General features: G+C 39.0%; 1 protein-coding gene across 8 annotated transcripts in view; it reads left to right on the plus strand.

Moving 5' to 3' along the window:
• Positions 1-273: 273 nt before the first annotated feature.
• Positions 274-12,253, plus strand: part of MINPP1 (multiple inositol-polyphosphate phosphatase 1) — a 167,801-nt gene continuing 155,821 nt past the window's right edge. For 4 of the 8 annotated variants that reach the window (XM_049696583.1, XM_033415858.2, XM_033415857.2 and 1 more), the window contains exons 1-3: positions 274-964; positions 3,835-4,032; positions 6,997-7,094. In XM_049696583.1, coding sequence (XP_049552540.1) covers positions 328-964; positions 3,835-4,032; positions 6,997-7,094 — 933 coding nt within the window. In that variant the 5' untranslated portion in view covers positions 274-327. The remainder of the gene's footprint in view (positions 965-3,834; positions 4,033-6,996; positions 7,095-12,253) is intronic. The other 4 variants (XR_007471135.1, XR_007471134.1, XM_004285346.3 and 1 more) reach the window with 2 other exon arrangements.

Here is a 12,253-nt window from a genome sequence, read left to right on the forward strand (position 1 = left end):
GCGCCGCCACCTACAAGGAAACTCGCCCACGCTCGGGGGTGCAGGCGACGCCGGCTCCACCTAAGCCACAGGTCTCCGAAGCGCCTCGAGGATTTTTACCGGCTTCACCCGAGCCACAGGGCCACTGGGCTCCTCCGAGCGTCCAGTCCGCATTCTCGGTACTCCGCTAACAGTGGCCGCCTCCTCACAGCCTGAGAGCTGGGTACGCGCAGTGATTCCCGGGGGGGGGCACTGGCCGGAAGCACCCGCCGGGCCCGCCCCCTGCCCACCGGATCCGGAAGCCGTCGACTGAGCCGGTATGTTTCCCTCCGCGGGCCGCAGTGCATCATGCTCCGTGGCCCTTGCTGCCTCTTCAGGGTTTCCGTGGCACCCGTCGCGGCCCTGGCTGTGGCGCTGGTCTCGTCGCTCTCTCGCTGCTCCCTCCTGGAGCCGGAGAACCGCGTGGTCTCGCCGCTCAGCCCCTACTTCGGCACCAAGACTCGCTACGAGGATGCCAACCCCGGGCTGCTGCCGGACCCCGAGGCGCCACGGCGGGACCCACAACTGCTGGAGGAGACCTGCACCCCGGTACAGCTGGTCGCCCTCATCCGCCACGGCACCCGCTACCCGACCACCAAACAGATCCGCAAGCTGCGGCAGCTGCACGGACTGCTGCAGGCCCGCGGGCCCGGGGATGACCGGATCCGCCCTGCCGGCGGCGGCGACCTGGGCGCTGTGCTGGCCAACTGGCCGCTGTGGTACGCGGACTGGATGGACGGGCAGCTGGTGGAGAAGGGGCGGCAGGACATGCGACAGCTGGCCCTGCGCCTGGCCTCCCTTTTCCCGGTCCTCTTCAGCCGAGAAAACTGCGGCCGCCTGCAGCTAGTCACCAGCTCCAAGCACCGCTGCATGGACAGCGGCGCCGCCTTCCTGCAGGGACTGTGGCAGCACTACCACCCTGGGTTACCGCCGCCCGACGTCGCAGGTGACCACCCCGGGCCGCCCAGCCAGTGCCCTGCCTCGGTCCTCCCCCAGATCCCGGACTTCCCCGATCCCAGCCTCTCCTTACTTCCTTCTGTCCCCAGCCCCCCATCCCATGGGATGTTCAGGACTTGGCTCTCTCCCTTATCCTCGTACATAATGTTCATTTTTTCATTCATCAGGGATGAGTTTGGCACCTTCTACGTGCAGGACGCTGTGGTAGACGTTGGGGGATCCAGTAGGAAGGGAGACAGGCCAGGGCAGTTTTTGATCACCCTTTCCCAAAATGAATTTCTCCATCTGAGCACCAACCCCTCTCCCCTTCCTCCCTCTCTGGCGACTAGTTTTGCAGTTCGGCGCACTTTTTTTTTTTTTTTTTTTTTAAATCTAGGACTTTTCTTCCTCAGGTTTTACTTCTGATACTAATACTATTTGGGTTTTGTTTTGTTTTGTTTTTTTCATTTAACAGCCTTTTCAGATATTAATTCTAGACCTACAACATATTTTGGGAAGTACTCTCAAACTTTCTTTACTGCTCTGCTTTTTTCTCTGTTTTGATTTTGCATGTACTATAGAGTTACTCTCCTTGTAGCTGTGGTCCATGGTCATGGCACAGTACTTTACTAATTTATTCCACTACCAATACTTTTGCAAAATTTGAGAGATCGTCTAGCAGAGCTCTTTTATTTCACAGGTGAAGAAGCTGAGCCTAAGAAAATGCCCTGCAGATTGTCCTTTCTTAGTTTGAGGCCCAGAATCCAGGTCTTCTGTTTTCCCTCAAATGATGCTTTTTCCTTAGAAAATATTTTAAAAGTCACATAATAATAATAGCAAACACTTAATGCTTGCTATGTGCTCTGCATGCCTCACATTTATTTCACAAAATCCTTACAACAGCTCTCTGAGGTTGATTGTATTCCCCCCCCTCTTAACCGGTGAGGAAATTGAGACGTAGAAACACTAATTTGCCTAATTTCAAATGAGTAAGTATGAACCCAGGAAATCTGATTTAGAGCTTGGTCTCTTAACCATTACACTGTACGTACAGCTTCCATTTGTCCTGTAACTTAAGGATAAGAATGAAAACATGACATTTTTGTGCCAGAGAGATGAACAAGTGTTAATACTTTCTTGATCAGCTTTAAGGTCAAAGTTGAGGTGAGGCATCATTTAGCTTTAAAAAGCCCAAGCAAAAAATAAATTAGAAGTAGACTGGTTTGTCGTTTCTCTAATAGCATTCTCTCTTAAGCCGTTCAGCCATCTCCAAGGGGTTCTTCCATTGACTCTGTCATGACTCTGTGAGTAACTCGGTTGGCTGACTTGTGTTCAGTCACTTGTTGAATCATGCTTTTTAATATAGCTAGACTTTTTTCCATTGATATGAGTGAAGATTTCCCACAAATCTGTTAAATTAACTGAATGTTGAAAGCAGAACATACTTCAATATAGTACTATATATGTATATAGTGTATACCAAAAAGGGACTACTGGACCTCCTGGGATGAATGGATGGATGGATTATGAGAATGGGCATTTGCCAGCCGTGGATCAAAATAGTTCAGGATAAGCCACCCCTCACCATTTTCAGTATCAGAGATTAAACCCTTTGCTTAGCTGCTTCATTATTATCTACAGACAATTGTTTTGCCTGTTGTGTACATCTGGGCTTTGGAGGGAAGCCACTGAATTGGATTTTGTATTCTTACAGAAACAGAACAATGCCTTTGTTTCTATTTAAAGAATAGCAGTAATTAGATAATAGCAGGGATGAATTATCCAGATCCACTTAGGAAATTTTGAGGCCACAGAAATAGATGACAAAGATTTTCCTAGTAATTTCTTAAGAACTGTAATCTGATTACCAGTTAAAATTGGCAGAATTATTCATTTCAGGAGCTCCTGAAATGGATACACACACACATACATATAAATATTTTCACATACACATCTGAAGCAAAATGGTGTAACTAGGGATAATTTTCTTATTTTAATTACAGAAATAGTATACTTGGTGTTCTTTTCATGGTAAATTATTGGAGAAATGATGGTTGGAATCTGTGTATTTTTAAATATGACTCTGAGAAAACTTAAAAGGCACCCCAGTAGCTGAAGCATGATTACGAATGCTTTTCTAGTATGTATTTGTTACCGAATTGGGGAAATAATGTTAACACATAAAATTCTAAATGGGAAGTTATTCTGGAGCTTCAGTTAGAAAATAAACCGAATCAGAAGCATCTAGCACAATGAAATACAGAAGACCTGAAACTTTAATGTATTTTGTGCTATTGTCAGTAGTTTTTGTCCAAAGCAGTCTTTTGTAAAGGAACACAGGGTTGAGAAACTTAATTGAGAAAATAAAATACTCTATTTAGACTATGGCTTAGAGTAGTAAAACAGAGCCTGTCTGTTGAATTCTCTCTCACTTTGTAATTAGAAACGTTGCTCATTTTTAGGTTGTTTTCTCAAATTTTCTGTGCCTGATGGAAACAGTACTTAGGTAATAGATTTTTACACTTTTTATGACATTCATATCTAATTATTTTTGTTTTCTTTAAGAAAACATTCATTTCAGTTACCTTTATTTCATAGTGTAGTATTGCTCTAACATTTTATTTTATCTTTGATATTTTCTGTTTCTTTAGTCTTTTTTAGCGTATCCTCTCATGAGCTAACAATTATTACAAATGGGGAATAGTTTTGCCCTATGTCTTTCTTGAGCAGTGTGTACTTATTTCAGACATGTCAATGAATAAATAGGTTTTTACGGTTCCTTTTTACACTTGAAACAAAATTTTCCAATAATTTGGAATTGTCATTCGTGTCAATGGATACACACACACATACACACACAATTATTTTTTTCCCTTTCAGACATGGAGTGTGGACCTCCAAGAATTAATGATAAATTAATGAGGTTCTTTGATCATTGTGAGAAGTTTTTAACTCAAGTGGAAAGGAATGCTACGGCTCTTTATCATGTAGAAGCCTTCAAAACTGGACCAGAAATGCAGAACATTTTAAAAAAAGTTGCAGGTATTTTGCAAGTGCCAGTCAACAACTTAAATGCAGGTAATGTGCCTATTGTCTTGCATTTGAACTCTGAAATAGTTTAAGTGGTTTTTAAACTCTGAACGTGGAAAAATATGGAAGCATAAAGTTATTCCTTTTAAAGGACCACAATTGATTTTACGTTGAGAAAATAATGTGTTCTAGGTCAAGAAAATTCTATATCTCATGCTTACTATTCTTAGATTCAGATTCTTCTTTGAGTTTTATGTAAATTAATACACAAGACTCTTGATGTATCCTGGAATTTTTTGTTTTGTTTTGAGGGCAAAGTTATATAAAGCTTCAACTCTAAACATTATTTATAAAACAAAAATTATCTTTTTCTGAATTATCTCCTCTTAAAGTGATACAAATGGAAAGTCATATAAATTCTTTAGCTTTTAAAGCAGTTCAGAAGTACATGTTAATGTTTTGAGAGAGGTTAAGTTTTTAAAAAGTAGTGTGATTTTTTTTTTTTCTTTGGAGCTTTTATACCTAGAGATGCTGAGAAAATGAGCAGTCATGTATGTCATAAGCTATTGCAGTGGATGGTAGACTGTGCCACCTGGGACACTTTAGGGTGAAAGGAAACACTATTAATAATTATGCTGGGAGAGCAGGTGGAAAACCAAGGTACATGGTTACCTAGCAATGAGAAATTAAGAAAAAATAATAAGATTTTTTTTCCTGTTTTCTAGGAATGTATAATCCATACAGCAGATATTGACAGATATATAGAGTGTGATTTCATTATACTGTGAATAAATTTCCAAAGACTAGAAATAGGAGATGTTGGGAATAAATTAATTAGACTAGAATATGTCAGTCCTGGTGTCTGAATGCTTTATAAGGATCAAAAAAGTGAAGATGCCTAGACTAGCATCTAAAATTGAGTTTTTTCTCTTTTCTTCAACTGGCTATACATTGGGGTCGTTTGCAGAGCTTTAAAAATTATTTTATTTGGGAAATAATTCAAGTATATAGATAATAATAAAGGCTAATATAATGAGTATCTGTATACCCACAACTTAGTTTGATCAGATTTTAACATTATGCTTCACTTAGTTGCTTTAAATAAATTGAGTGTCCTTTGTCCCTCTCTAGGATCTCATTCCTTTCCTTTTCTCCCAGAGGTAACCATTGTCATGAATTGAACATTTAAGTCATCCCATGCCGGTTTTTATATTTATGTTTCTATGACTAAATGGGGCATTTTGCAGATTTTTAAACTTTTAGGAATGGTATCAAACTATGGTATCAGTCTGAAATTTGATTTTAATTCAACTTTGCAGTTTTTATTAAATGTGTGTAATTCTAGTTCTGCATTTTAAACTTATGTACAGAATCCCATTATATAATACCAGCATCTAGCCATTATTCTGTTAGTGGGCATTTAAGATTGTTGAAGATTTTTTAAAAAACATTATTTCTAGTCTCTGACTTGACAAGGATTATTTGTATTTTACTGATGGCGTAACTGAGAACAACTTTTTTTTGGAGGCAATATTAGCATAGTGGTTAAAATCATGGGTTCTGGAATTGGACTGTTTGGAATTCGACTATTCGATTCTTGACTTTGTTATATTATTGACTAACTCTGTGATCTTTGGCAAGTTCCTTAATATCACTGTGCCATAGTTTCTTTCTCTGTAAAATGGATATAGGAATTGTACCTGCCTCACAGGATTATTGCAAGGATTATATGAGATTAATTCATGCAAAGCATTAGCACAGTACGTGGCACAGAGTAACTGTTCAAAAATATTTTAGCTATTTAAATACTTTTTTTTTTTTGCATAGAAAGGTGATGCTGTATGTATTTTCTGTAACTTATTTTTACTTAGCAATGTATCTGTCTCATTTTTTTAAATTCTGTTATTTTATAGGATATATATGATTACATTTTTAGGTAAATGATAGTTAAAAATTTATTTAACCCATCATCAAGTTTTACTGGTCAGAGAGGCTGGAGCTAATACAGTCCAAATTCTTTATTTTATAGGAAATTACATTCCTACTAAGCTTTTTCTTAGTTTTTAACTCTTTCCAATAACGCAACAGTGGACATTCTTATAGTCTGCTTTTTGTACTTGAGAGTTTATAAGATAACTATAGGTAGAATTGTTGGGTTAAGGTGCATGAATATTTTACATCTTAACATATACTTCCAAATTGTTCTCTGAAGGTGTAGAAAAATTTATATCAACAATATGTGAGAATGCTCATTTCCCCCAATTCATCCGACAGTGGATATTATTAGTCATTTTGACTTTTGCCAATTTAATTAATGAAAAATGATATCTAGCTTTACTTTGCATTTCTTTGGTTACTTGTAAGGTTGAACATCTTTTCATATGTTTATTAGCTTTTTCATTCCTTCTGAGGATTGCCTCTTCATAACCTTGGCCATCTTCTATTGGATTATTTTTATGTTTTTTCTTATTGATCATAGGTACCCTTTATGTGTTATGGATATATTAATTATATGTCCTTTGATATTGCTTGACAAAAGAATAAATCCTTTACCTATTTTGTGTTGAGACCCAGGAAGCCTAGAGTGACTTACCCAGGATAATTAATGTCAGAGTCAGGTCTCATAGTGTGATTTTTCCCTCTTTGTTTCTCTCCTTCTTGACCCTTTGCTTCACCTTCCTCCTGACTCCTCAGTCTGCCTTTTCTTTGTTCTTTACCTTTTGCAGTCTTCTCTTCTTTTTTATATCCTTCTCTGTACTTGCTTCTTCTTAATAGTTATAATGTGAATTGTGTAGTTAAAAGAACTGTTCAATAAATGTTCTTTGTCATTGCTGACTTTCAAGTTGGGGACTAAAACCTTTTATAACTTTATCTCCCCTCCTCTAATCCTCTAAAAGTAACAAAATCAAGTTATGTTTTATGTAGTAAGTCCTTGGCATTCTATAGATATTCAGCCTTTGGAAAACTGCAGGAAATAGTAACCTACAAATTTTACCTTTTTTTTTCTCTCAGATTTAATTCAGGTAGCTTTTTTCACCTGTTCATTTGACCTGGCAATTAAAGGTGTTAAATCTCCTTGGTGTGATGTTTTTGACATAGATGATGCAAAGGTAAGTATTACTTTTGCAGTTTCTTTGCTTTTTTTTTTGCATGGTTTTCATTGTTGTCTTTATTTGAAGCAGCTTTTCAAAAAATAAGCAGAGTAGGGAACATTAAGTGCCTTTGACTATCTTGTAATTTTCCTTAAAAAGAGAGATTAATTGTTCAGATAGGACCTACCTACTTGTAAATAGTTTAGGCTCATAAAACTCTGGAAAACATTCTTCCATTGTGATTTGACTTCTAGGTCCACCCAGTTAAAAACCTACTTAACCCATCATCAAATTTTACTGCTGGAAAGGATTATAGAGCTAATATAATCCAAATTCTTCTTTTTATCGGAAGCCAAAGCTCAGAGAGGATGAATGGTTTTCCAAATACCTATTCTTTTATAAAGTTTTCATAATAAATAGAGTTCTGTTTTCTACCCAGTGATGGCAGTGATTCATCTTGGTTCTGCCTGGCTATTTTGTATTCCCTTTCTTTCCTCTTCATTCATGTTGTTTCTTTGTAGACTTTTAGACTCTAGAGAGAGAAGGGCAGACAGAGCTCTGGTGACTGTAAAGGAGGCAAATTCTGGTCAAATCTGGGATGCTGGGAGCCAGAGAGTTGGGGTAGGAAAGTGTTAATTATTTTCTTAAGTATTGAGGATCAAGGCATTGGATAGAATTCTGATGGATGAGAGTAAGATGTATCTTTATGTATGGGTCATTCAGAAATACGGACTTTAGAAACTTCAGTCATCCCTTGCATACATATGGAACCTTCAGCATTCTGTATGAAAATCAATTACTAACTTCAGAATTTAACCTCAAATTTTGAAAAGAAGTGTACTGTTTGTCAGTTAGAAGCAAGCTTTTAAGCTGAGAGCTAATGTACATTTGAAAGTAAAACAAGTGCTTTATTTCGTTAATTAAAGACTAAAGTGACCAACAACCAGATTAAAGGTGATTTTTCTGTAGTATTATGCCAATGCAGATGTAGGGCTTAGCCGGTAAGTTGGAAGAAGGGAAAAGAGCCCTCGATGGATGCTTGCTCTAGGATGCTGAGCGCCAGAAGTAATAGGTGTATGTATTTCCTCTCGGTGCTCCTGAATTGCTCCCTGATGATCTACTTTTTCTCTGTCTCAAGTACTCAAAACACTTCTCATCTCCTCTAAGTGTCCATAACTATCACTTCAGAAACATCCCGGCCTACCCTTCTTTGAAATACTCTGTGCTTAGGATGATCATAAAATTTATGTTCTAAATTGAATACTTTATTTTTTATAAATTTATTTATTTATTTTTAGCTGCGTTGGGTCTTCGTTGCTGTGCACGGGCTTTCTCTAGTTGTGGCGAGTGGGGGCTACTCTTTGTTGTGGTGCGCGGGCTTCTCATCGCAGTGGCTTCTTGTTGCAGAGCACAGGCTCTAGGCACGCAGGCTTCAGTAGTTGTGGCACGCGGGCTTCAGTAGTTGTGGCTCGCAGGCTCTAGAGTGCAGGCTCAGTAGTATGGTACATGGGCTTAGTTGCTCCACGGCATGTGGGATCTTCCCGGCCCAGGGTTCGAACCCGTGTCTCCTGCACTGGCAGGTGGATTCTTAACCACTCCACCACTAGGGAATCTCCTAAATTGAATACTTTTAAAAGTGAAAGGGGGGGCTTCCCTGGTGGCGCAGTGGTTGAGAGTCCGCCTGCCAATGCAGGGGACACGGGTTCGTGGCCAGGTCCGGGAAGATCCCACGTGCTGCGGAGAGGCTGGGCCCGTGAGCCATGGCCGCTGAGCCTGCGCTCCGCAGCGGGAGAGGCCACAACAGTGAGAGGCCCGCGTACCGCAAAAAAAAAAAAAAAAAACCTGTTTTAAAAGTGAAAGGGGAACCAGTAATAATTACACCAGTATAGGTATAAACTGAGACTTATGGTCACCATTCACTTGTGTCAAAATTCCTCACCTCCCTTTTCTCCCTGCCCAGATTGCTGTAGGGGAAAAGGCCAATAAACAGAATTGAAGTGATTTTCAGTATTGTGTAAATGACTGAGGGGTGTGGGCAAAAGGGAAATTTACTTTTTAACAGAAGAACAACTTATTTGCCCAAGTTACTACAGTTGTTGGAATATTTGGCATATGCTTACCTGGCTATCTGCCCTTTTTGTATTCTGAGTAGCTATATCCATGTGGTCCCTTACCTTCCAAAGACCGACAATGCTGTGCTTTTATTTCCATATCGTAAAAGATGGAACTATTAGGTGACTTAGATTCTGTGCTACTTGTTTTTCTTTTCCTTTTATTTTTAGGATTACCCTTTTATCTCTTTATTGCATATGAACTTCTCTCTTTTTTTCCCCACAACTTATTTTGAAAAATTTCAAACTGACAAGTTGTAAGAATAACAGAATGAACATTCATGTCCTTCACCTACATTCACCAGTTTTTAACCTTTTTTGCCACATTTGTTTTTCTTTCTTTATAATCTATTAGTTTCCTATTGCTGCTATAACTGCTATAACAGTAATAGTTTCCTATTACTGCTAACTTAGTGGTTGAAAGCAACACAAATTTATTATCTTACAGTTCTGGAAGTCAGAAGTCCAAAATGAATTTTACAGGGCTAAAATCAAGGTATCAACAGGGGGCTGTGTTCTCTGGAGACTCTAGGGGAAAATCTGTTCCTTGCCCTTTCCAGTCTCTAGAGCCCACCTGCATTCCTTGTATCACTATGACCACGGCTTCATTGTTATATCTCCTACTGTGTCCTTCCTGCCTACTTCTTATAAGGATCTTTGTGATTATTGGGCCCATCTAGATAGTCTAGGATAATTTTCCATCTTAAGCTCCTTAACTTAATCACATTTGCAAATTCCCTTTTATCATGTAAGATAACATATTCATTGGTTGTAGGCGTTAGGATGTAGACATCTTTGAGGGACATTTATTCTGTCACGTATATATGTAACCTTTTTCTTCTAAACATCAAGACACTTCACCCTTAAATACTTGGACGTACATCTAAACAAGAAACTTCTCCTACATAATCATAATAAAATGTAAATTTACATATACATATATAGTACAGTATTGTCTAATATACAGTCAGTATTTGTGTTTTCACACTTGTCTTAATAGAATCCTATATTTATAGCTTTTATTTTAAAAAAATATTTAAACATCTTTATTGGAGTATAATTGCTTTATTACGGTGTGTTAGTTTCTGCTTTATAACAAAGTGAAACAGCTATACATATACATATATCCCCATATCTCCTCCCTTTTGCGTCTCCCTCCCACTTTTTTTTTATTTTTAAATTCAGGATCTAATCAAGGATCATTCATTGTATTTATTTGTCATGCCTTTAGTTGCCTTTAATCTAGAAGAGTGTTCCAGCCTTTCTTTTGTCTTTTATACACTGGCATTTTGCAGGCATCTAGGCCAGCTTTTTTGCAGAATGTCTTTGTGTCTGTTTTTTCACTTAAGATTAGATTGGGGTTTAAACATTTTTGACAAGAATACTATATAAGTATTCTTATATAGTGTGTCTAATCAGAAGGAATGATGTCAGTTTGTCACATCACTGATGATGATATGTTTGATCATATGATTAAAGTGGCACCTTCCAGATTTCTCCATTGTGTAGGTACCTTTAAACAACTTCTCATATTTTTTTGAACTTTATTTATTTTTTATACAGCAGGTTCTTATTAGTTATCCATTTTATACATATTAGTGCACATATGTCAGTACCAATCTCCCACTTCATCCTACCACCCCCACCCCCCACCGCCACTTTCAAAGAACTTCTCATTTAAATGACCATGATTTGAAAATTTGAAATACATGTTTAAATTAATTGAATAAGAGACTTTCTTTTTATATAGTAAAAGCAAATAAGTTAGATTCTTCATTAAAAAATATAAAGTTTTCTTTTTTTTTTTTTTTTTTGTGGTATGTGGGCCTCTCACTGTTGTGGCCTCTCCCATTGTGGAGTACAGGCTCCGGACGTGCAGGCTCAGCGGCCATGGCTCACGGGCCCAGCCGCTCCGCGGCATGTGGGATCTTCCCGGACCGGGGCACGAACCCGTGTCCCCTGCATTGGCAGGCGGACTCTCAACCACTGTGCCACCAGGGAAGCCCTAAAGTTTTCTTTTGATTTAGATGTTTCCTGTGATTTTTTTTTTTTCTTTTTCAGTAATTTGACACAAAAATCTCTGCTTAGGACTTTTCACTATGAAATAGGTTTACATACTGAAGTATTTACAGATGCAATAAAATGATGTCTGGGATTTGCTTTAGCATAATCCAGTGGTGGTGGTAGGGGCATAACTGAAACAGAATTGGCCAAGTGTTAATTGTTGTTGAAGTTGGATGAGAGGTACGTGGGGGTTCATTATTCTCCTGTTCTCTATTTTTATGTTTGAAATTCTTTATTAAAAATGTTTTAAGGGGCTTCCCTGGTGGTGCGGTAGTTAACAATCCATCTGCCAATGCAGGGGACATGGGTTCAAGCCCTGGTCAGGGAAGATCCCACATGCCGCGGAGCAACTAAGCCCGCGCGCCACAACTACTGACCTGCGCTCTAGAGCCCGCGAGCCACAGCTACTGAAGCCCGCGTGACTAGAGTCCGTGCTTCGCAACAAGAGAAGCCACCACAATGAGAAGCCCGCGCACGGCAACGAAGAGTAGCCCCCGCTTGCCACAGCCAGAGAAAGCCCACGCACAGCAACGAAGACCCAACACAGCCAATATAAATAAATAAAATAATTTATAAAAAAAAATGTTTTAAGAATTAAAAATGAATAGAAATGTATGAAATTCTAAGAATTCTGGATATTATTAGATATCCAAGACCTTATGAAATGCTGGTCCATCTGTGCCTTCATTCAGCAAATATTGTTTGAGTGCCTGCTCCATGCCAGGCACTTGGTTGAAACTGAAGATACTAACGTAAGATAGGCATTGTCCTCAAAGAATGTCACAAGGAGTGAAAGACAAAAAAACCATTGCAAGACAATGGGATGGCTATAACAGAAGTATATATAGTGTATAGTGATACACAAAGGAGGAAGTTGATTAATGGCAGTCAGGTAAACCTTACAAAAGAAATGACACATGAACTATGTACTTCTCTGTGGGATAGCTTTTTGCAGCTTTGTGTCTATCTTCTGTAACAAGTATATCTAGATTTTCTATCTCA

Source organism: Orcinus orca, chromosome 14 (genome assembly GCF_937001465.1).
Source record: "Orcinus orca chromosome 14, mOrcOrc1.1, whole genome shotgun sequence".
NCBI lineage: Eukaryota > Metazoa > Chordata > Mammalia > Artiodactyla > Delphinidae > Orcinus > Orcinus orca.